The sequence below is a fragment of the Conger conger genome, chromosome 11 (genome assembly GCF_963514075.1).
Source record: "Conger conger chromosome 11, fConCon1.1, whole genome shotgun sequence".
NCBI classification, from domain to species: domain Eukaryota; kingdom Metazoa; phylum Chordata; class Actinopteri; order Anguilliformes; family Congridae; genus Conger; species Conger conger.
The window spans coordinates 24,239,780-24,264,650 of NC_083770.1; the positions used below are offsets into that span (position 1 = coordinate 24,239,780).

Here is a 24,871-nt window from a genome sequence, read left to right on the forward strand (position 1 = left end):
CTCCACTGCCAGAACCTGCAGGTTCTTCCTCTACAATATACGCCGTATCTGTCATCTCCTGGCGGAGAAAGCCACCCAGCTCCTAATCCAGGCACTCGTCATTTCCCGCCTGGATTACTGCAACTCCCTCCTAGCCGGTCTCCCAGCTTGTGCCATCAAGCCCCTCCAGCTGGTCCAGAATGCTGCAGCCCGCCTGATCACCAGTCAGCCCAGGTCAGCTCATGTCACTCCACTCCTCATTGGCCTCCACTGGCTTCCTATTGCCGCACGCATCCGATTCAAGGCCCCAGTGTTGGCATTTCAGGCAGCTAAGGGGACTGCCCCACCTTACATACAATCCTTAATCACTACCTGCCAGCTCTGGTCGCCTTATGGTTCCCTCACTACAAGCACCTGGCGGTCGAGCTGCACGTTCACGCCTGTTTTCCGTTCTGGTTCCTCAGTGGTAGAATGACTTGCCTACCACTGTCAGGAGAGCAGAATCCCTTCCCCTATTTCAACGCAGACTAAAAACACACCTTTTCAAACTGTACCTTAGTCCTACCTCCTGATTTCCCCCCTTTCCGATATCCCTTTTCCTCTTGTCTAACCCCCCAAAAAAAAAAAAAAAAAAAATTGCAATTGCACTCATGATGACTGTATGTTTAGAACAGCACTTCATGTGTATTTTACTAGTTATGGATGTGTTGCTTTAACTTGTGGAAGAACCTATGCACTTGTAAGTCGCTTTGGATTAAAAGCGTCTGCCAAATGACTAAAATGTAAATGTAATGAAACTCCTTCTTTAGGGGTATACAATAATTGAGCTTGAGTACTTCTGAGAATGTTCATGTTTGGTCTCCATAGAAAGAGACTAAAATCATGAATCTTTTGAGGACAATATGACACTGCTCAGTCCTGTTTCAAACAACATAAGGGAACTTTAATAAATTGATTGCCAGTTCAGCTAAGTCAGTTAGCCTGTTTCCAGCTTCCAGCTGAGGACAAGGACAGAGGTAAAGATAGTGGATGTTTGGGGGTTGATCTGCAGTTTCTGAGTCTTGAATTCTGCGTTAAAGCTGCTCTGGCAATTTTCACATATTTCCATCAGTGATTTCAGGAAGATTCATCTGCCTTCTGGTCTTTCATTTCAGTTTTGTGGAACCCGGCACTTTTAATAATTTAATAATGCTAATTTAATAAAATCTTAATTTCAATCTGCTTGTGAGATCCAACAGGTTTTTCTGCCTATCAACGAATTCGGCAATTGATTTGATAATTGATATCTTCTGGTAATAATTATAAAATTAAATTGAACACATTTATTTTACATGTTGGATAAGTAAAGGGTTTTAACAGTTGATGTGCTTTTGTTTGGTATTCAGAGTGCCGAACATTAAACAAGAGTGCTGACCGTTAAAATTGTTGGATTTGGAAATTTACCATATTTCACCTTAACTTCACATCCCCAACAGTCCTATCACTGCTGTCAGGCTATTCTACCGCTGCTACATGCTCCATTCATTTGGGAGAGTACAGATTTGAACAGTCAACCCCCAGAATATGTTCAGCTGTATGTTCAACTATATCTAAAATGTGTGATTTGTGTTGAACAGGTAAATCAGCCCTTCCTGCTGAGGCACAAAGCCAGGGTTGCACTGAGGTTAGTAAAATGCCTGTGTCCCTCATTTGGCCGTTATGTCTGGTTATCAGTCCGTGTTGGTTTCATCACAAGGCCTCTCTAATGTTGTTTGTTTTGCTTGATTATGCGGGTATTATGCTTAGAGATAACTGGGTTCACATGAAGTCGTTTACCCCCAAAAAAAGCATTTGCGGTTATGTGTTTTGTGTTGTTTGCTTTTATAATGGATACAGTAACTTTTTGTTTGTGTTTCAGTCTGAAGTCAGTCTTTCCTTCCAGGATAGTGTCATCCCAAATGAAGATATATTTGAAATTAGTTCCCTTGACAGGGCCACAGATTGTGAAGCACAAGAAGTGACAATCTCTAGTGGGAAAGAGATACCAGTGAGGGTGAAAAGTGTCAGGCAAAAACCAAAGGGAACTGAGCGAAGGGGTGAAAGAAATGGGAATGGCCAAGTGGAAAGTGCAGGCCAATCCCCTGAGTCCCATAGCACAACAAGCCAATCCCCTGAGGCCCAGAGGACAATTAGCCAATACCCTGTCACCCAGAGGACAAAGAGAACTGGACAAGCCAGGAATGACAGCCAATCTACACTCAGCAGTGTGTTGTGTGAGGCAGGAAATGGAGAATTGTCTGCAGAAAGACAAGACAATCGAGACACAGAACAGGATGGTCGGAGTACGGACTTCACAGCAGCCTTGGCGTCGCAGCCTGGCTCTGACCGGGATGAACCTTCAAAACTCGTAAAACCTGAGGACAGGAAGGCTGCCTCTGGCTGCCTTTGTTCTTGGCAGGATGTCCAGTCAGATGCTGACATGAACTTGGGCAATAGTAGTTTTTCATTTGACAAAATCAGAAGCAAATTTCTTGATTATGATTTGGGGAAGCAAATACCAGAGTATGATACTATTCCCTGCCATGTACATAAAGTGTTTGATGAAATTAAAGGACAGCGTTGGGTTGAAAATACCCAGGAGCAACAGGGAGATTTACAAAATAGCAGAAGCCCCAATTTAGCGGGCAGCATGAGGGCTGAAAATAAAACCAGGACAAAGGGGCCTCTGACAGTGTGGTGTGAAATGGAGTTACAGGACGATACTGAATCCCAGACCATACTGGCAGATCTGCCTGAGGAAGATACACCTAGAACCACATCTGACCTGATTCTTGGAATTAATGTAGACCCAGTGATAAATGCCAAGACAAGTGATCTGCTACAGAATATCCATGGTATTCAAAGGAACAAGAGTGGTTACTGTACAGTGGAAAGAGAGACACTCAGAGCACCAGAGATTTTCAGAGATACTGACCTCTCAGCTAACATGTCAGGTGAATCCGGGATGGTTCTCTTCAACGCAGGAGGATGTGGTATGGAAGAAAATTCAGAAGAATGTAGCATTTCATTACTGGCACCTCATCCAGATGTGCTAAGACACAGGACTCAACAGTGTCCGCCCTGCAAGGGTGACAGAGAGGATAAAATGCAGCCAGATTCATTAACAGAGGAACCAACACTGACCCTACAGTCTGACAGCAGTACTCCATCACTGCTTTTTGAAAACCTGAATAAAAGTGAAGAGCTTTCGCCCACTAGACTGCACATGGGCTGCAATGACAGACTACACGTTGCCTCCAGTGTAAATGAAAGCTGTGATCATGGCACATCAAGCAAAGTCATCGATCCCGAGAATAAGACAACGTCCTCGAGCATCTTGATGCAGCAAGAGCCTCCTGATTCACATGTTAAAGACTGCAGTCTCCCGTGCAGTATGGAGGGAGATCAGAGTGATCTGTGCGGACTCAAATCAAGAATAGTGGCTGAACCTGTGCAAATGACAGGGGTAAGCAGTCCTGTTCTGGAGTTCCCAGCTGCCTCACACAGCAGCAGCAAAGAGCACCAGGAGAAATCTGTACAAAGCCATATTGTTGCAGAACCCTTAGATGCAATAGATCAGGTGTCGTGTTTGACAGAGACCAATGGCAATAAACACTCTCCTCTCATCTCTGAGAATACTAACAGGGCTAGAGGAAGAATCCCAGTAGAGGGATGTTCTTGGATGACTTGCAGCCAGACACTTTCACCAAGTACATCCGGAAATGGTGTCCTAGGAAGAGAGATGGAAGGGAAGCAGACGGAGAAAATCCTGAAAATAACTCCTGAAAGACCTGGCTTAAAGTGGGAGGAGCAGCTTTTAAAAGAAAACCTTTTGTGTAACTCTGCAACCATCAATTTTAGTTGTTCTAAAACCCAAGTGACCTCAACCATCCAGGAAAGTGAAAAGACCTCATTGACTGAATGTTATATGCCAGAAACAGAGTTGAGGAATGGCAAAGGAAGACTTCTACCCAAAAGTAATGAAATTAATTCATTAAACAAAAGTAACTCTAAAGACATGGAACTGGCCTGTAGTATGGGCCGAAGCTTTGACTTTGATGTGAACGATGCCACTGTCAGAGAAGAAGAAGCTCGAGCAGAAGATGGCACAGAAAGCTCATATGACTCGGACTGCACTATGATCTCAGAAACGAATTACATGGAAAGCAACACTTTTGGTACAGATTTAGAAAATGCCTGTCTAAATCCTGATTCAACATTGGGTTCCACAACGAGTCAAGTCAAGGACAATGCAAAGCGTAGCTTTGAAAATGCTTTTGGAATAAGCAGAGAGAATAGTAGTGAAAACCATAATGGAAACCTAGCCTCTTCTCCAAAACAAAACCTAGCCAGTGGAGTGGATTCTGGTCTTAAGACAAGCAGTGTGGGAAAGTATCTAGATGTACAGCAGCAAAACAAACATTACAGCAATTTCTTTGGCCATCAAAGTAAAGAAATCAAAGCCAGCAAAGCTCAAAGTACCAGAAGTGCTATGAAAGAGGAAGAGCATAAGAGTGAGCACAATGCCTTGTTGAAAAAGCATGCAGCAGGGAGAGAGGAAGTGTGTGCAATTGCTTGTGCTGCTACCACATCTTGCAGAGGTACTTATTATGACTTGTACCTTTTTCCACTTTTTATTAAATTAATTGAGGAATAAAAAGTACAGATTTGATTGTACATTATTATTAAAGTTAATATCATCCATGAGCTGTAGTTTTTTCCCACTTTATGGGAAAGAGAAGTTGCATCATTTCTGCCTTTGCATCTGCCCAACCACCCCAGGACCACAGCGGATCTTGAAGTTACCGGTTCGAAACATCAATAAGAGGAACTCCCGGGGAGAATCAGTTCTTCATGTAGCTTCTAAGAAAGGGGATCTTGCTCTCGTCAGAGCCCTGATAGAGGCCGGAATAAATGTCAACCAAGCAGATTATGCAGGTTACCAACACATTTTCTTTTATACACACTTCAGTTTTCAGGCATTCATCGTTGCTCAGCATGCAGAGAACTTCCTTGGAGATCCTTCAAGTCAGATAGAAAGCTTTATGCTGATCACATTTGCAGATGCAATGCAGAATTTTTGTCCCTTTCACTCATTAAGATGAAGGTAGTACAGTATTAGTTTCACATTGTATCTACCCCCACTTTAACACAAACTTTGGTGAGTCTGATCATATAATTGTTTTTTATTAAATTGATTCTGTAGCTGTATTATCACTTAGTTTCATCATCGCTTATTAACTTAAAATCAGACTGTTTTCTTTTTGGGGGGGGGGGGTAAATTACCTAAAATAAGAGCCATATATCAGGTTTAGCCTGCTAGCTTGTTGTAAATTCACCAGTTTGGAGTAGATTTTCTTGGAGTGCTACCCTGGTGTAAAATCCAACGATGACGAGCTTGAAATTACCAGCCTGAGCTGGTCAAACCATGTTGAGTATGGAGCTGGTCTGAAGTGGTCAAACAGCTACCAGCTGTTTCAAAACCTTGCTTGAGCTGTTTCTTTCAACAGGGCAGCCACTTGCAGCTTTAGGTATGTTGCTTACAGATGCAAGGAAGTAAATTTGGAAGGAAAGACGTGCCTTTCCATTCTTTTTGGAGGCATGTGATTTGTTTGGATGTGGTCATGTGACTGTCCATGTGTGGTCATGTAACTGCGTGTTGTCATGACTGTGGCGTGTGGTCATGGTGGCAGGGTGGACAGCTCTGCATGAAGCCAGTGCCCAGGGACACTCAGCTGTGGTGCAGGAGCTGCTGCAGTCTGGAGCCGACGTTAACAGCAGAGGCCTGGAGGGGCTCACACCTCTGCACGATGCTGTCACCTCCAATCACTATGAGGTACACGGTCAATCCAACCACTATGAGGTACACGGTCAATCCAACCACTATGAGGTACACGGTCAATCCAACCACTCTGAGGTACATAGTCAATCCAACCACTATGAGGTACATGGTCAATCCAACCACTCTGAGGTACATGGTCAATCCAACCACTCTGAGGTACACAGTCAATCCAACCACTATGAGCACGGTCAGTCCAACCACTATGAGGTACATGGTCAATCCAACCACTATGAGGCATACGGTCAATCCAACCACTATGAGGTACACGGTCAATCCAACCACTATGAGGTACACGGTTAATCCAAACACTGAGGTACACAGTTAATTCAACCACTATGAGGTACACGGTCAATGTAGTGCCTTCATGCAGACTTCTATTTCACCAAATCCATAACAAAAAAAAGGAATTTATTTTCATGTGTTTGCCTGTGAGCCCATCTGGCTTTATGACCTGAAAGTAAAAATGTAACATCTGGGTGGTCATTAGCTGTGTGAAACATGCACATGTAGCAAACCTTTCATGTGTGGCTGTGTTTGTGTATATATTCCAGGGCTGGGATTCATACTAAATTCTTCTGGGCTGACGGATGTTCTGTATATTTGTACATATATGTGACAGAATGTCTCACCAGTTTTAAATCTCTATGCTAAAACACCCAACCTTCCGAAGAAACACAGCACCAGAATTATTGGGAGTCCGGGGCCATGAAGTGGTCAAAGAATGGCAGAAGGACCACGGTTTTCTTTTTGACTTTTAAGTCTGAATTTATGACATTCAGTTCAAATAATCAATTGAAAGCCTTAATGTCCATGTAGATTGTTATGTTCCTGTGTTCTGTCCTGTGTTAGTTTATCATTGTTTATTATTGTTATTCTTGTTATTATTTTTCATATTTCATGTCTGGTGTTCTGTTTACATTCATTAGTCTTTGCACTCGTCTTCCCCTGTGATGTCTGAGTCTGAATGTTTACTAGCCCAGTCACTCCCCTGTCTGCGTGCCCCACTATTCGGGTGTTTACGGTAGTTCCGGGGTTCAACCTTCCTTCCAATCTTGCATTCCTTACTTCCTGCTTTCTCTCCATTTCATGTTTGTACATAGCACTAGCATACTAATCCCAACTAACATAGAAGTTGTACAGTACTAATTATACTAACACACTGTAATATGTTTGTCAAACTAACAAACTAACATTCACATACACTAAATCACTTAACTAGCTAACGCATCTCCAGTTTCAATTCTGTTCTGTAACTCCGCCTCCCTATTCTATCACTTGCTTAGTTTCAGCGAAGTATTCGGACCTGTCTCTCCGTATCTCTGCATCTCCTGATTCTCTGCAAATTGTCTACTCCCTAGTCCGGAGCCGTTGTCCTATTACCCTTTCATGTGTCTCATCTGATGTTTATTTGTTAGACCGCCCTCACTCCCATGCCCCGCCTAGTTTGTCTCTAATACTGGCTCTAATTGGATCAGACGGGGTACAATTACGGAATCACTAGCTAGAGACGAGACGGCTTGAAGATGGCGTGTTGTTCTTGGGCCGCCGAGGGACGGGGTGTGGGCCCAGCTAACACTAATTGGATCAGATAGGGCACAATTGACTACCAAATCTGAAAAATCTGAAATAAATTAAAAAAATTTAAAGAAAGGATACAACCATGTATATCCCCCAGCAATATAGGGCCACTTAAATAAACACATTTGTCTGCTTTTAAGATCAGCCAGTCCAGTCTCACCCCCCCTCCACTCCATAAATCAGCCTTACCCAATCAGACCGAACATTCTTCCCTGATCGTTGAGTTTGCATGGGCCAGGAGAAAAAGGGGTGTCCCTCCCCTCTTGTCTTGTATCTAGATTGACCATCGTCTACACAGTAAATTGCTCTGCTCTACAGAATTTGCCTAATTTAATTGACAATTAATATGTTCAATAAGATAGCTCTATAACGACAAGTGAAATAAAATGAATTTTACATGTTGGATAAGTGAGGTGTTTTAGTTGCCTGTGAGTGTTGAACATTAAACAAGGTTGTTAGCAGTTTAAGCTGCTGGATGCTCATTTTAAGCTAATTTTACTTGATTCTCTCTTCCCCTACTCCATATACAGCATATACATACAGTATATACAGAGAGAGAGACAGAGAGATGTAGATGTAAGTCTTCTGTCCAGATGTTTGAACCAGTTGGACAGTTTCCTGACAAAAGCTCTGTCCTCTATCACTTTTAAACAGACTGTCAAGCTACTCATTCAGTACGGGTCAAACCCTAATGACCAAAACGTTTTTGGGAAAACCCCCTTGAACTTGAAATGCGACAAAGGCATCAAAGAGTTGCTCTCGACATTCCATGGGCCCTTCGTTTCACCGGAGGAAGGCTCTTCCAAACCCTCCTCAGGTATAAATCACACAGAAGAGCAGTGACGTAACATGAAATTAAAATGACCTTACTGTTAATGTATAAATTAATATATTAGCTCTGAATAAAATGTTTGGTGTACAACATTATGGCTGTAGTTGGACAGCTACCTGTGTGTTTGGCTGTCTTTTGGGTGGAGGGCCTTTTGTGTGATAAGTTGTCTCCCCATGTGAAGCTGCAGTGCGAGGAAAGCCAGCTGCCCTGTCCTGTGAGAATGAGAGTGGAATCCAGCCCAATAAAGAAAGCCATTGCTGCACTAATGTAAGCATAATGAGGAACCATTCATTCATTCTGTGGGTCCAGCACAAATGGAAATCATAAAAGCAATGCCTCACCTTGTGCCAGAATGACTAGTAAATATAGTTAAATGACACATAATGGATGTATTAAAGCAGAGTTTGATTGCATTACATTTTCATGGTTTTTCCTCAAAATACATATGCAGTATATACATTACATGTATACTGTATACAGTGGCAGCTAGTATATATGGGCCCTACCCCCCCTCAATTTGTTATCCATTTGGGCTACATTTATTCAGTCCATTACAGTCTGAAGCATAGACTGTATAGGTCTGAATGTCTGTGTGTGACACACCCCTTCAATTTGTTATCCAGTGAAGGTGTGTGAGTAGTGGTGAATTAATAAAATGGTGCAAATATGAACAAGTATACTTCGCTAAGAATTTTTCTAAGGTGTCTATGAAAAAAAAAAGATTGGTGATCAAACAATGTACAGCATAGGCAACAGGACAGAAGACAAAATCATAAGTTTTGTGTTTCTTGGTTTGAACGAAAGGGCTGGCTAGCTAACAGTGATCATAGCTAAGAATTGCATTGCTTCCCATGTTTGCTTTTTGGAGTAGACACGGCATGGACTCAGCAAGGTATTACAGATTTGAAATATTTCTTGGAGAAAATTTGGAAACACGATTTGGAAACTCATATTGGAAATAGCATCAATCTGTCACTGCTGGGTAAAGCTGACATAGCCTTGATGAAGATAGCTAAACATAACTCCGTATAGAGACGTAGCTAATGAACTTTAAAAAACACTCACTGTCACAAATTGTGGGTTGTATTACATTTTGTGGGGGACACGAGTTTACACATCATTACACCGGGGCATGTTTCTAGACTTGGTTGACTAGTTGTTATTTTAGATAGCCAGCTGATAACTTGTTTAACACACTGGTCACTAAGTTACAGACAAGTCAAAATGAGCTGCGTGAATGTAGCTATGTTTACTGTTCATGGAAAAGGACTAGCTGATTAAATATCGAGGGCAACATTTGGAGAAGTGCAAACTGAGACAACAGAGTTTTATTTATTTATAGTAGGGGCCCTGTATTGTAGTCCTGTAGCTCAACTGGTACCGCATGACACTAACACTGCCAAGGTTATGGATTCCAATCATCTTGAAAAATGTATAAGCTCTTGGTATTGTAAGGTGCTTTGAATTATTGAAGTATTCATCAAATGGCATATTTTCAAATTCAATGCTGAAGCATGAGCTATTGATAGGTATTAGACTTTTTGCTTCTACCCTCCCATCCAGCATCATCACCAGCTGCCACTGACTGTATATATATGAATAATCTAATGTTGGTTACCCATTATTTGTTTATGTTCTTGTATTAGTTGGAATCCACCATCACAATTTTAGAGAGTGTGGAAAAGAAGCAAAAGGAAATGTCAGCCTGGGAACTAACAGGACCAGACGATATTGGTAAGCTGAGATGCAGATGTAGATTTGCTGTGGCTATAAATGCAAGATATATTTACTGTACTGAAAGTAACACTGTGTGTCTTTATAGGTAAATTTACAGAAGCATTTTCTCAGATCCAGGATGTCTTGAATCATGTGTTGAACAAACACAAAGCAGAAAACCGTGAGCTCACCAGGAAATACAGGTATGGGGATTTTATACTCCAAAATGTTAAACTCTAAAACTCTACATTTTATTCAGAAGTTCAGAGCTACTTGTCTGGGATAAGTCTGTTTTAATGTTTTGTATTGCAGGATAGCCTCTGATTCATTCAAGCAGGGCATTCTCAGGAAGCAGCTCATGTCCTTAGCCTCCAGACAGAAGTGCCTCCTGAGATCTCTTCAGAAGCAGAATTCTCTCAAACTCAGTGTTCAGACACAGAGCTGCAGCCTGTTGTCGCCGAGGCCTTCCACTCAGCTCCCACCTGCAGGAGAAAACCAGCCTGGAGCCGACACTGTCCCAGTGACTTACATTGGGCCCTACAGAACCACACAACAGGAGCCCCCTTTGAGCTGTGATAGTGTTGAGGCTCCTTTAAGCCCTCGAGGTGTAGAGGTTCCTTTAAGCCCTCTAGGCATAGAGGTTCCCTTAAACTCTAGAGGTGTAGAGGTTCCTTTAAACTCTAGAGGTGTAGAGGTTCCTTTAAAATCTCAAGGTGAAGAAGTTCCCTTAAGCTCTAGAGGTATAGAGGCACCTTTAAGCTCCAGAGGTGCCATCTCTGAGGAAACACCCTCTTCTCATTCCCTTTCAAGTCTTGGAGATTCAGCCATCCTGCGTGACTCCAGCGAATCCACTCACATTACCTCAGATACGGAATCAGGGGAACCTGAGCCCAATGTTGATGCTCTGGGATCCTGCTCAGAGGTTGCTGTGCATCGTGAGAATACACCTTGTGCAGATATTGTTCTTCACCTGAAAAGTGGAAGGTCTGAAACAGGACCGGTGCAGCCTACGATCTCTGCTAATCAGTCTCCCTCATCTCAACAAACTGCTGGTGCAAGAAGTGATCAGCAGAGGTCAGACAGCATAGGTGAAAATGTGCACTGGAGCCCCCAGGTGGGTGTGCTCATAGTCTCTAATAATACTGCATACATTGTGTCATCAAGCCTCACAGATAAGCAGCACACCTCACAGACACATCAAACCAGACCCAGCGTCACCCCACTGGCTCCATCCTCATCTTTTCTCCAAGGAGTAAACTCAGGTCAGCCCCCAGACTGGGTCACGGCCAAACAGAACGCACTCAGTGTGAATGAGACACTTGCTGCTGTTACTGCCTGTCAGGTCCCTGATAAGACTTCCTTGGGAGAAGCTTTAAGTCATGGTGTTCAGAAGAGTTCTTGTGAGGCAGCTGTTAGTAAGACTCTTCCACAGTATGGAGACACCACAGTCAGTAACAGACAGTTGATCAGCCTTATTCAGTGTGGAGTAATCAAGCCTGGAGACCAAGTTTTACAGCTGACACTGAAGGTAAAAAATTGTGCAATTATAGGCCTGTGGTTTAGTCAGAAAATGTTATATACTGTACAGCCTTTTTTGAGGAATAAGATAGATGAGCCATTTTGAAGATGGAAAGGTTGTTCCCCAAGTAAATTGGGAAAATCTCAGGATTGAATTTATGTCAATATACCATTTTACATTTGACAACCCCCACCCCCCTCCTCCCCATATAATCCATGAAACAGTTAAGAAAGGGGACACTGACAATTGATTTTATTTGCAGGGCTGTACCTATAGGGCATCACTTCTACCTGATGGGTCTATTAAGGATATGAAAGGTCAGTTCTTCCTCAGTCCAGAGGAGTGGGTCATGTCTTTACTGGGGCCCAACATACCCATCACATCAGCATTCGCCTGGAAGAAGGTAAACAAAAAAAGAAAATGACTGCAGTTCTGTAAGATATAAGGATGTTAACGTGTCTTGCTGTTTAGTTACTTGTTAATGGTGGTTAGGCGGGAGTAATGGTGAATGAATTGCGGAACCTTATAACAACACCACTGTGTAGGCTTCCAAGCATGACTGAAATTGTACCTCTGTGCCTGTACGTCAGTGCCACCCCTACCTCCCATATTTTTATTTCACTTAAATTTTCACCCAATTAGTGGGACATCACCTTGGTGGTTGGAGAGTTATTGCCCCTTTATTTGAGGGATAGGACTGAGATAGGACTACAGCTTGAGCAGCACTATGAGCTGGATCCAGAACCTGGAAGACCAGAAGAGTACTGGTGGAATATATAAGTTCCTAAACCGGAGACAGGACTGAGATAGGCCTGAGATAGGACTAGCACTATGAGCTGGATCCAGAGGGCTTCCAGGGGTGTCCTTTATTTCAGGGGTCCAATACGGTTATGAGTTTACTTATTTGAATGAAATATAGTCTTGTGTAGATAGGGCTTCAGTTGGAGTTAGCAATTCTTGTCCTACTTTCCAGCACTCTATACAGTTTAGCTACATTATTATATTTGTTTTCAGGTATTTGCAAAGACTCATGTACAATAGTTACTCTGATTAATTCAATGAAATGCCGGGTTATTTACTGTAACTAACCTTACATATAGTAGTGTGTGCTTTTCAGATTAATATAATTTAGTTATGTAATTCTTTGGGAGTTACTGCTCTGTTGTGGCCCTCTGTATAGAGTAAGTTGTCATTGATGCTTTGCAGACAGCACTTTTGTGTAAATAATTTAGAACTGCAGACAGAGCCTGGCTCATTTATACCCTGGGCTCCCTTAATCTGGCCACTTTTAAAAACTGCTGAAACTCAAAGCACTGCCAGCTGTTACATCACATTAACAGGTCTGATTGGACTAATGAGAAAATTACACATTGTGATGTCATTCCCTGGAATCAAACTGTGAGGGCCAATACAGAGTCAGTAGGAGATTGCATAGTCTGGCATAGCAAAGTGACTCTCACTAAATATATCGCCTTGAGCGATATTTCATTGCGCTGCTTTTCACAGGTGACTTACAGATCAAAGTCGCTTTTAATGTATTTGGAGAGTCCTGACCTGGCAGCATCGCAAGCCTTTCCTGTGGTGACTCCCTGCACAGGTATGTCTTTAGCAATCTGATTATAAAGTACATGTCTGACTTTGTTTGTAAGGTGTACTCTTTAATACAAACTGCTGTTTCCGTTATTTATAAAGCCAGTGCTCTAGCAGTGCGTGTGGGCTTGAGTACTATCCATTACACCCTATGCAGGGTTTCAAGCTGGAAGCCCAGTATTGTTTTTTTTTCTTTTGGCCTCTTAATTGTAATGGTCCCTCCTGAGTGTGGGTGCAGGCTGGTGTTCTGCAGGGGTCCCTCCTGGGCACAGTCCTGTTCTGCAGGCTGGTATATGAACACATGGAAATAACAAAATAATCTTCATGTGAGCAGTGTCTTTGGGGCTCACTGTCTTTTTTCTGCTTCCACAGAGGAAACGGGAAGATCCTCCATTACCAACTTCATGGACATCAAGAAGATTCTTTTAATCAGCCATGAAGAGTTTATGCCCAGCCGCTTGATGGATCAGTACTGGGATACCTTTTCACAAAGTGAAGACTGGGAAATTTGAAAATAAAAGAAATCCATTTTTTCAAAGCAATTCAGCCTACTTATAACACAAGTTCATAATATTATTGTGAAGTTTTGCTGTGTTATTTGTTGTATATTTTTTCACCAGAAATGGTTTTTGTTGTGTATTGACTTACTTCTTGCTTCAGTAGGTGCTCATGTATATACCCTGCCATTTGTCACTGCTAAATTCAGACATGTTGATAACTTATAAGATCTGGTGGCATTTTGGCACCATTCCACCGCAGTAATTTGAGTTTAATTTAATGAATATTTTATTGAATGGATGTAATTAAATGCATTTTAAATAAAATAATTTAACAGCATCCTATGGCAATTTGTTTTCATTTGACACGTTCTCATTTTCACAAAATAATTAGTCATGTTACATTACACATTACATTGCAATGTAGTCAATATTTTTTATTAAGTTCAGATAATATTGTAGCTGTGAATACTGTACTGTGGATACATCTATCCTATAGTTTTTTGTATGTCAATGCACAATGTAAGTTCATCAGCACAGATGTTTGGCCATCCCCTACTAACACTGAGCCCGCCAACATCATTTTGTTCTCACGCTCGCTCGCGTTGCTTTTGCCACACCTACTTCTCGCCCCTTCCAGTTAGCGGTAGCGAAATGTAAACCTGAGTGATAAAACTCATTACCATTCGGAGTTGTCAGACCTGCATGAACAGCCGCGATGATCATATAAGTAAGTAGCGGGCGATGTTCAATTTCATTGAAACTGCTGGGCTCCGGAGGCTACGTAGGCTACGTTTAGTAATGGGATATTAGAGGACCGTTTCGGAGGTGGGATGAAGTGAACTTAGTTATTATTTATATCAGAGGAACAGGTTAGAATATTGAAAAATAGATAACCTGGTTCGCATGCAGTGTGGAGTAACCTAAAATCTTAACCATAAACATCTTGTACGAGTTCAACAATAAAAGTAGAATCCAAGTTGTTAACGCATAAAAGGCGTATGCAATCGTATGTTTTTGGTACATTGTGGAAGTTTTCGATAATAATTGCACGATAATAGTTTGCATTTTCAATTTTCCAAATGTGATTTGAAGTTTGAGGGGTATGTGCAGTGGGGTAGCTAGATCGGTTAGCCTACTTTACTGTCAAAAGCAAAAAGCAAAGTTTCACATGTTTCCATAACGTCGTAGACTATATTTAACCTTTTTGATAGGTATACTTCTGTTAGAGTTGTGATCGTACAGCTGTTTTCATTTAGAGTAACTTGTAACTGTTTTTCAGCATGTCCTGTGAGAAGGAGAAATCTCTTAATGGCACGAGGAAGAAGCTCAAAATAGTTGTTATTGTGCAAGGTAAGAATTTTAAACGATTAAATACTTAAATACTAAGAGTGAGAAAAAAGGAAATGCATCGATGTGGGCCAATGTACCCCGAGGACAAATTACATCAAATGAATTGTGGGAACTGCAGTTGAAACTTTTTAGTATATTGGAATTTATATAAAAGCAGCTTTTGAACCCGGTAATATTAAAATATAAAATGATACACTTTCTGTACACACTGGGATTTTGTGAGGGCAGGGTGGTTGAAACAGTTTGATGGCATGTAAATGTTCCGATAGAAATATCTGCCATAAACGTTTAGGTTTAGGTTGATTTATTTAGCACAAATTTTAGTACAAATCTGTGCAAGGTGGGAGCGAAGCCCTAACAGGCTTGTACAGAGCTCCACACCTAACCAACACTTACTACATTTAGTACATTTAGCGGGCAAAATAAAATGTAGCCAATCCATATCCAACATAGGCTGATACGAGAACGAAAAGAAAAATAGAATGTTTAAGGATTAAACATCAGCTGATACGAGAAAGAAGAAACAGACAACATAGGATGATGATTAAATATAAGATGATATAAGAAAGAAGAAACAGACAACATAGAGTGATGATTAAACATAAGATGATTTAAGGAAGAAGAAACACAACAAAGAATGATGATTAAACATAAAATGATATAAGAAAGAAGAAACAGACAACATAGGATGATGATTAAACATAAAATGATATAAGAAAGAAGAAACAGACAACATAGGATGATGATTGAATATAGGATGATACGAAAAAGAAGAAACAGACATCATAGGATGATGATTGAACATAGGATGATACGAGAAAAAAGAAACAGACAACATAGGATGATGACTAAACATGGGATGATACAAGAAGAAGAGAAACAAATAACTGAGATGAATATTGAGTAGCAGTTTAGGTAGACATTAGATATTTTTTCAAATGTTTTTTAAAGACAGTATGTGAGGACATAGATCTCAGTTGAGGGCTTAGTTCACTCCACAGCTTTGGGCCTCTAACGGAAAGATTATACTGGTGTCTTGATGTTTGTGAGCGCGATAGGAGTAGATTATTGTTGCTGTGTCTCGTTTGATGTGAATGGACATTGGAGGACAGTTAGACAGTAAATCCGGTGTACTTTACGATAAGCTAGACATTAAATGCAGTAGCTATTCTTTACCACTGTGGTGCCAGAACTGCTTAAAGTTATGTTCCACCGAAACCGCGTCTTATACTTCATCAAGGTATGGACTTTATGGAAGATAAATTCTGACGAAATATGTAAATTAGCTCATTTGGAATCAAGATGGCAGAAATGACAAATTCGAACATTTTTGTATCAGTCTATATAATATGAACCAAGTAAGATATCGTTATAATTCTTTCATATTCTAAATAAGACCTGTTTGAAGACTGTTGTGTTTTGCCATTTTTATCACCAGTACCCAATACTAATTTTTCTAGAAAAAAATTTTTCATGAAGGAAAATTATGAAATTTCAGGATCTTACAATGAGATTCGTGATGCTATACCCGCCCCCAAAGCTTATAACAAGAAAATAATTCGCTCTAAACACTCTCCTGGATATGGAGAGTAGGTTTGCAAAGGTCCTGTAATATTGTCCAAAATCAGGTTTTGAGAAAATCGACTCCAAAGTTAGAAATGGTAAATAATTATACGCATTTCACCATACTCACGGTGTAATCATTCTAAAGGTGGCATTATCCTGAAAGTTGAGTAATGATTTGCAGCAGTAAACAGAAAAAAGGTAAATTTGTCAATTCAGTGGAACAGAACCTTAAACAGTAGTACAACCTTGCAATACAGGGAAGGAGAATGGATCAATTCTACTTCTGCGTTCTTTTCAGTTTATTACACCAGTTAGTGTACTTGCTCTGTGACCATTTCTAACCACATTTTGTACAGTTGTGAACAGTACGCAGTCAGCGTTTACAATGTGTTGCGATTATTGCCATTTGATTACATTATTATACATTTTTTGTTTTGTTTTTTTCTACAGAATGAAAATAAGATGTACCTATCTACATAAACTTCAGTACAGGTGCTACCTCATCTTCCTGTCACTCCTAATTGTGTGTCTGCTGAAGTTTGTCTACGTCAAGGTGACTGTGAAAAACAGCCTTTTCATTGAGCCCTATGGAATCACCGCCGGTGCTTCCAGGAATCAAGCACACAAAAACATTGACTGCAGTGCAATTTACAAACTGGATCCAGTGGCGATCGGGAAGGCTTTAGAAATAAGGCGAAAAGAAGTTATTACTTTGGAAGATGAGAGTATTGTGTCCTTAGCTTCAGACTGTCAGAGGTACATTGTGCTGCGCGGATATGCAAATATCCCAATATCCAGTGAGGAGCGGCTCTTTCCTCTCGCTTACTCGCTGGTCGTGCACAAGGATGCTCATATGGTGGAACGGATGTTACGGGCAATCTATATGCCTCACAACATTTACTGCATTCACTATGACCAAAAATCTTCCAGAAGCTTTATAGCTGCTATGGAGAACCTGTCCAAGTGTTTCCCAAATGTTTTTGTGGCGTCCAAGTTGGAGTCGGTACAGTATGCCCACATCACAAGACTCAAGGCCGACCTTAACTGTCTGTCAGACCTTCTGCAGTCAGCGGTCAGGTGGAAGTATGTTATTAACATGTGTGGCCAGGACTTCCCCCTGAGGTCGAACTTTGAGCTGGTGTGGGAACTGAAGCAGCTGCAGGGGGCCAACATGCTGGAGACCAGCCGGCCCAGCGAGCTGAAGAAACAGCGCTTCTCCTTCCAGCATGAGCTGAAGGCCGTGTCCTTCGAGTACCAGAAACTGCCCGTTAAGACCGCCCACCCCAAAGACCCGCCCCCTCACGGCATTGAGATGTTTATTGGAAGTGCCTATTTCATCCTATCACGTGACTTTGTGCGCCATGTTTCCCAGAGCCCGGTGGCAAGGGACTTCCTGTCCTGGTCTGCAGACACGTACTCCCCTGATGAGCACTTCTGGGCCTCGCTGGTGCGGTTGCCGGGGGTTCCGGGGGGGGTGCCCCGCTCCTCGCCTGACATTACAGACCTGATGAGCAAGACCCGGCTGGTGAAGTGGAGTTACCTGGAGGGGGCGCTGTATCCTTCCTGCACGGGCGCTCACCTGCGCAGCGTCTGCGTCTATGGTGCAGCAGAGCTGCGCTGGCTGCTGCAGTACGGACACTGGTTTGCCAACAAGTTCGACCCCAAAGTGGACCCTGTACTCATTACGTGCTTGGAGGAGAAACTTGAAGAAAAACAGCGACACTGGGTTGACCTGCAGTCAAAATGACTGGGGGTGGGTGGGTTTGAGGCATTTTGGATGTATGAGAAATTCAATCTATTATCTGTGAGAAAAAAAAACAGAATCATCTGATGCACTTTACGTTGAAGATTTGGTTTCCGATTAGAACATTGACCTGCTTCAGGCCTCAATCTTAGTCTATCTGAGGAACCCTGCCAAACAGCAGGCAACAACATTCTGAAATGAACCTAATGCAAGGTTAGATATTACCTGCAATAACTGCTTGACACATGAGTCTTGACACATTGCAAGAAATTTAATTGTGCGAATGTCTACCCTTTTTGTGCCTTGTATTGTTTGTACCTTGTACTGATAAAATGGGTTATCTCTTTTTGATTTAAGTGCTTATTTTCAGGGACAAGATAAATTGACGAAGTGTTTGAGATTAATTGATGTGTTTTCATTTCTCTGTGAAATTGCCTTCACGATACATTTCTCAGGCTTGTTAACAGTATGTATAAGGAGTGATTGTGTTTTAACTTCTTAGGATATTGAAAACTCAAGCCATTTTTGTAGATTTTCATTATTGTTACATGTTCCATAAAGTTTTAACATAGTAAAACTATGACTATAAGTAGAATAACAGGTCATAATTCATTGCATATGTTCACATTGGGCAGCACGGATGATGCAGTGGGTAGCACTGCCACCTCACAGCAAGGAGGTCCTGAGTTCGAATCCCTGTCGGCCGGGGCCTCTCTGTGGCCTTGCATGTTCTCCACGTGTCTGCGTGGGTTTTCCTCCGGGTACTCCGGTTTCCTCCCACAGTCCAAAGACATGCAAGTTAGGCTGATTGTAGAGTCTAAATTGCCCATAGGTATGAGTGTGTGAGTGACTGGTGTGTGTGCCCTGCGATGGACTGGCGACCTGTCCAGGGTGTATTCGCCCAATGTATGCTGGGATAGGCTCCAGCCCCCCTGCGACCCTGTTCAGGATAAGCGGGTTAAGATAATGGATGGATGGATAATAGTGAAATACAACAGGGGTGAATCACAATGATTTTATATAGCTAACACAGAGATATGAAATAGTGTGTAGCAAACACATCCCTTAAAACCATTTCAGTGTCCATTTCTTTATGCAACAAAACTAGGATATCCCTTTTTATGAGCACCATTCTTCCATTCTGGGTTTGGATATCCTGGTCAACCCCCTGAGGCCCTGCAAGCTCAAACGAGGACATTCAGGCTTTTTATTATTATTACAGTATTGACAAAAGGGCCAATTAAAATGACATAAAAAATATTTTTAAGAATAATTTCACTGCATCATTTTATTGTCATCTAAGCTGTTATTCAAAAAAATGTGATAATACCCCGGCAAAGAAAAGCCTCAGTCATAGAAATGTAACATTTGCTGGACACTGCAGAGCAAAAACAATGTGAGCCTCTGGTATTTGATAACCTCACTGGCTTGATTATTTCTGAATTATTATGTATTTTGTGTATTGTATTATACCTCTTTCCTCACGGTCATGCATTTCAGTATCTGTGGATACTACTTTTTCCTATGTTTGAAGTTCTGGGGCTAGCTCCACAGTACTTCCTAGTAGAGCTAGGCTTGTTTCCAAAGACTGATCCAAATATGAATGTGAATCATGCATTCACAGACACAGTTATTCAACCTACTGAAGTAGTAGCATTAGATTAAAAACTATTGAACTGACTTCTGACAGGAAGGGAACAACTAATTTCCTTTTCCATCTAGTCAAATGAAAACATTTGTATTTCACATGAGAGGGTTGTGCTAAACACAGTTACCATGCTTTTCTTACACACACACATATCAGAATTAAAACTGCAATATCCTCACATCAATAAATGCAACTGTAAATTAAACAAAATTCAAATAAAAAAATCAATTTACATCTCCAGTATTATAAATACTGAGCACTGAATGATTAATATCATTGATAAAAAGGAAGAAAAAAGGCTGTATATATAATAAAGAACACAAGTAATATACACTCACCGAGCACTTTATTAGGAACATTTTTACTTTATTACACCTATGTATTCATGCCATTATCTAATCAGCCAATTGTGTGGCAGCAGTGCAATGCATAAAATCATGTACATATGGGTCTGGTGTTTCAGGTAATGTTCACATCAACCATCAGAATAGAAAATTTGATCTAAGTGACCATGGAATGATTGTTGGTGGCAGACAGGGTGGTTTGAGTATCTCAGAAACTGCTGATCTCCTGGGATTTTCACATACACTAGTCTCTAGAGTTTGCAAAGAATGGTGCAAAAAACAAAATAAAATCCAGTGAGCAGCAGTTCTGCTGTTAATGAGTCAGAGGAGAATGGCCAGACTGGTCGAAGCTGACAGGAAGGTGACAGTAACGCAAATAACCACACATTGCAATAGTGGTATGCAGAAGAGCATCTCTGAACACACAACGCATCCTAATTGTGGATAGGCTACAGCAGTAGAAGTCTAAAACATAAGTAGGATAAATACCTTAAATTCATACCTAAAAACTGTAAATTCAGAAGAGACAGATGGTACTTGACCATCACAAGTCTGGTAATGGGTACAAAAAAAATAAAAATACATAAATGTTAAACATCCCACTTAAAACTGAAAGGGCAATAATACAATGTTTTGGAAGGGTAGCATGCTGACAGCCCTTACTGAACACAATAAGCTAAGCGAAACATCTAGAGTTTACCACACCTCACTGGAATTATGACTGGAAGAGAATACTATGGTCAGGTGAGACCACATTTTAATGTTTTGGCCATACACACCATAAACATGTTTGGCGGCAAAAGAGAAGTGCATACAAGGAGAAGCACCTCATTCTTACTGTCCAATATGGAGGTGGTCATTGTTTTGGAGATGGTTTGCTGCCATCCAGGGGTTTATTTAACTGTTGTGTTGTCTTAAGGGTCAAAAATGATCCGATACTATGTTTAACAGCACAGAAAATCCCCTAAATGGCTTTCAACTTGAAATTTGATGACAAATCTTGTGATGAGTGACAGGTTGGTTCTTCGTGCAACATAGATTTGGGGTTTAAAATTCAATTCAGCTGCTTTATTTTAAGGGTTTAGTGAAGGCGGGTCATTTTTTAGCCCGAGGACAAGGGGAGTATAAAGAATGTTAAGATTACACAAGGATTGAGATCATTTCCAAGAAATGTTGGCAGAAAATCTGGTTGTCTCTGCTAGGAAGCTGAAACTTAGGTACAGTGCTGTGAAAAAGTATTTGGCCCCTTCCTGATTTCCTCTATTATCACATACTTGTCATTCTGAACACTGGCAGCTTGGAATGCGGTCCGTGTATCATTTGTTCATTAGTTATTTAATTTCTGTTGTTCTAGTAAAAAAATTAAAAGAAAGAAACAGGTTATTTTTTTAAATGTTTCATTTCTCAACGAGCATGTATTTTTCACATATCTCTTAATACAGTGGGTCATCTGGTAACGAAAAAACAATGAAAGTGTCCATTTTGAATTACTACTACTGCTTTTGTCTTGGGAAGTTGCGGGATCAACAAAGTGAAGGTTCAAATAGCCTATTGCAGGGGTGTCCAATCTTATCCAGAAAGGGCCGGTGTGTGTGCAGGTTGTTGTTTTAGCACAGGATTAAGACAGCTGATTCTACTCATCAAGGTCTTGATTAAAGACCACGACTAGTTCATTAGTATAATCAGGTGTGTTACTGCTGGGTTAAAACAAAAATCTGCACCCACACCGGCCCTTTTAGGATAAGATTGGACACCTCTGGCCTATTGCATAACTCTATGTGATATGAGATACGAGAGGAAAGAAAATCCCAGTCGGATATGAATAAAAACAATGAAAGATGCATTTGTAATAGCCTATAAAAGTAATGAAATATCTACTGATTATGCTGCATCACTACACGGCATCGAATGGGTGAGAGCTTGGATATTCCTCTAAGATCATTTTTGACTTCCTGGATGAGTTGCCTCTGCACCCTTGGAGGAATTTCGGCAGGCTGGCTACTCCTAGGAAGACTCACCACTATTGCATGTGTTTTCCATTTGGAGATAATGGCTCTCACTGTGGTTTGGTAGAAATGGCTTTGTAATCCTTTCCAGACTGATATACCATATGTCCTCTGGACTTTCCTTTGATCATGACATATCAAACATATTAATTCTGGATTAATGTAGTTCTGCCAAGAAATGTGTTCTTCCACAACAACATGAAAGAGTAATATCAAATTATAGCTAGAGATTTCAGTTACTGCTGCTAAAGGTCCAATTACCTTTTCACCCAATATGGGTGTCTGGTAAATTCTTCATGAAATAAATGAAATACCATGAAAAAGCATTTGCCCCCTTCCTGATTTCCTTTATTACAGTATTGCATATTTGTCCAGCAGGTTTTTAGTATGGTAAGTTAACTAACCATACAAAAAAAAATTCTGTAACATCCCATCTTTTACTTTTTTCAAATGAGCATCACTGTATAAAAGTGCCTTTGCTTCTTCAGCACTGACAGGAGGGGTCCATTTTGGCTGTGTACCTCCTGCAGTGGCATGGGAAGCTAGGTGTGTGTATGCTCCCAAGTGAAAAAGTAGTATTGTAAGCATACTTGACATAACCTTTAATTACACCTAATGTATGCTTAAGTATAACATTGTATACTTCAGACTACTATTTGTACACATGGTTTAGTAGCTCCAGTATAGAAAACCAACACTGCCCTGTGTTCCACCCCACAACAGCCAGTCAGCTTTATTCATGGCCTTGATATGTACAGCCCGTAGTAGCCTATACATCAGAAATATGTGCGCGTCTGTATACATTGTTGGAACTGGAATCTGTGTGTACACTGAAAGATTTGTTCTCTGTGTCGGTCAAAGTGGAACAAAAAGGTCTTGTTTCAATGATGTGGCATTCTGAACAATTTACAAATGGGAAAGTGGTGTCCAGTGGATGCGGCAAAAAAGCATGTCATTCATGAGTTTAAAAACAATGCACTTGGCTGTTTGAACTGTGCAAAACCAGATAAGCTTTGGACTAGCTTATGAACAGTGCTGTTTATAATAGCCTGTTATAGAATACTTCCCTTTATATTATCATGCGTTGGCTGAACTGACACTCTTGGCCTGGAAAAGGTATATAGTTAATGTTTTGTACAATTTATCAATTTATACAACTGGACATTTTGTGGAAGCAAGCAATTTGAGTATCTTCCAACAGGAACAACTATTTACTAAGAGGTCATAGATGGCTACCTTTTGCTAGAAGCATGTTCACCCTGTCACCCTTTGGGGAGTAACTTTGTTTGACTGTGTTGAGACTCCATGGGCTGGTTACGCAGCCTTGCAGAAATCTGCACCAACACTGCATGTATAGCTGTTACGCGGCTGTGATAGGTTATTGCTAGAGCATCTCTCAACAGCGGAAATAAGCACATAGATTATATCCTCTGGCCATTGCATTATTTTTATGTTAAGGTGCATTATTTTTCAGAGTTCTGTTTATTTACATATAAGTAGAATCAACACATTTGGAATTTGGTCCGTCAACCAAAATCATGTATTCGGAAGTTGTTTCAGCTGCTGGGGTGAGCTGACAAGCATACATGAGTAAAATGAATGTTTATCCACATAAATCTGTAGCCACAGATTTTCACCTGTATGAATGCATTAATTTTAGCAGTGCTGCTGTTACTGCATGCCTGGGCCTGCCTGCTCCTGAGTTGGGGTGCTGAGCAGAAGAGGTTTGCTGAGCCAGATGATTTCTCTTGGCTTCAGAAATTCTATTCAGGATTATGCCAGTGTTGAAACCAGACATTCCCAATGTTGCTTGCACACTTGTTAGATCTGGGCTGGATTCTTCTCGCTGGGAACCCAGGGGCTGTGCGTCATGTGAAAGCAGATTGATGAGCTAAATTGCTCGGTACACGGAAATGAGATAACTCTGGAAGGATCTGGAATGCAAACCAGGAAGGAAACCACAACAGAGCGTAAATTATGCAGTTATGCAATTATGAGTCTTCTATGTCCTTTAAGGGCACTTTTGCAGGCAGTGGGGTTGTTTGAAAACTCTGCAGCTTCACTGTAATGTAAACTATGTTGCAGCTGATGGATGAGCAAGGGATCTTGATCCTGATCCTTCATCTGAGACCCGGCAGATGAAGGATCAGTTGTTGGAAAAAAAAATTATAACCTTTTTTTTTACACGATAAAAGTGTCTTGGATGACAAAATATTATTTATTTTATTTTTTATTTAACATCCCATGTAGTGTAGGTTTCAGCGTAGTAGGATATATTGTTCTTCAGACTAAAAACAGAGACTCCCCGCCCACCCCTAAGTTAGTAAGCAGATCCCATATGAATAATCACACATTTGGAAAATTTTACATTTTAAAAGCTGAAATAATCCCCTGTCAAATTGCCTGACATGGTGGTGTGTGTTGTGCCTGAGTCTCTCAGGAGTCTGGGAGCCTACGCCATGTCCCCTCACACTCACTCTGCTCACCCTCTGTCTGTTTGAGAACAATGACTGTGTTTCAGTCAGGTGTTTATTTCACTTTAACTCAATCTCTATTCCAAATGTTGTTAGGAAAATGTTAGTGATGAGAAGATACTTGGTAAACAAAGGTGCTATCATAACCATGTGCGTCAGCTAAGT

General features: G+C 41.0%; 2 protein-coding genes across 6 annotated transcripts; both read left to right on the forward strand.

Annotated features, from left to right (window-relative positions):
- Positions 1 to 4,171: 4,171 nt before the first annotated feature.
- Positions 4,172 to 13,897, forward strand: LOC133141180 (ankyrin repeat domain-containing protein 31-like). 4 transcript variants are annotated; one of them, XM_061261615.1, is made up of 11 exons: positions 4,172 to 4,598; positions 4,780 to 4,935; positions 5,691 to 5,833; positions 8,072 to 8,234; positions 8,431 to 8,516; positions 9,896 to 9,983; positions 10,072 to 10,168; positions 10,278 to 11,493; positions 11,747 to 11,887; positions 12,991 to 13,081; positions 13,447 to 13,897. In XM_061261615.1, the coding sequence occupies exons 1-11, from the start codon at positions 4,490 to 4,492 to the stop codon at positions 13,584 to 13,586; spliced, it is 2,430 nt and encodes an 809-aa protein (XP_061117599.1). In that variant the 5' UTR covers positions 4,172 to 4,489; the 3' UTR covers positions 13,587 to 13,897. The 4 variants fall into 4 exon arrangements, with proteins under 4 accessions (XP_061117599.1, XP_061117600.1, XP_061117601.1 ...); XM_061261616.1 differs by having other exon boundaries at positions 10,278 to 11,079; XM_061261617.1 differs by lacking the exons at positions 12,991 to 13,081; positions 13,447 to 13,897 and having other exon boundaries at positions 10,278 to 11,227; positions 11,747 to 11,850.
- Positions 13,898 to 14,200: 303 nt separating this feature from the next.
- Positions 14,201 to 18,585, forward strand: LOC133141026 (beta-1,3-galactosyl-O-glycosyl-glycoprotein beta-1,6-N-acetylglucosaminyltransferase 4-like). Of its 2 annotated transcripts, none has more exons than XM_061261381.1 (3): positions 14,201 to 14,301; positions 14,854 to 14,924; positions 16,941 to 18,585. In XM_061261381.1, exon 3 carries the CDS (start codon positions 16,942 to 16,944, stop codon positions 18,235 to 18,237), a length of 1,296 nt encoding a protein of 431 aa, XP_061117365.1. In that variant the 5' UTR covers positions 14,201 to 14,301; positions 14,854 to 14,924; position 16,941; the 3' UTR covers positions 18,238 to 18,585. The 2 variants fall into 2 exon arrangements, with proteins under 2 accessions (XP_061117365.1, XP_061117366.1); XM_061261382.1 differs by lacking the exon at positions 14,201 to 14,301 and adding an exon at positions 14,311 to 14,399.
- The last annotated feature ends 6,286 nt before the right edge of the window (positions 18,586 to 24,871 follow it).

Coding starts and splice junctions, on each gene's coding strand:
- LOC133141180 (XM_061261615.1), top strand. CDS start 4,490: ATGAAAGAGGAAGAGCATAAGAGTGAGCACAATGCCTTGTTGAAAAAG. Junction 10,169..10,277: donor GAGCTCACCAGGAAATACAG/GTATGGGGATTT, acceptor TTTGTATTGCAG/GATAGCCTCTGATTCATTCA. Junction 13,082..13,446: donor TGTGGTGACTCCCTGCACAG/GTATGTCTTTAG, acceptor CTGCTTCCACAG/AGGAAACGGGAAGATCCTCC.
- LOC133141026 (XM_061261381.1), top strand. CDS start 16,942: ATGAAAATAAGATGTACCTATCTACATAAACTTCAGTACAGGTGCTAC.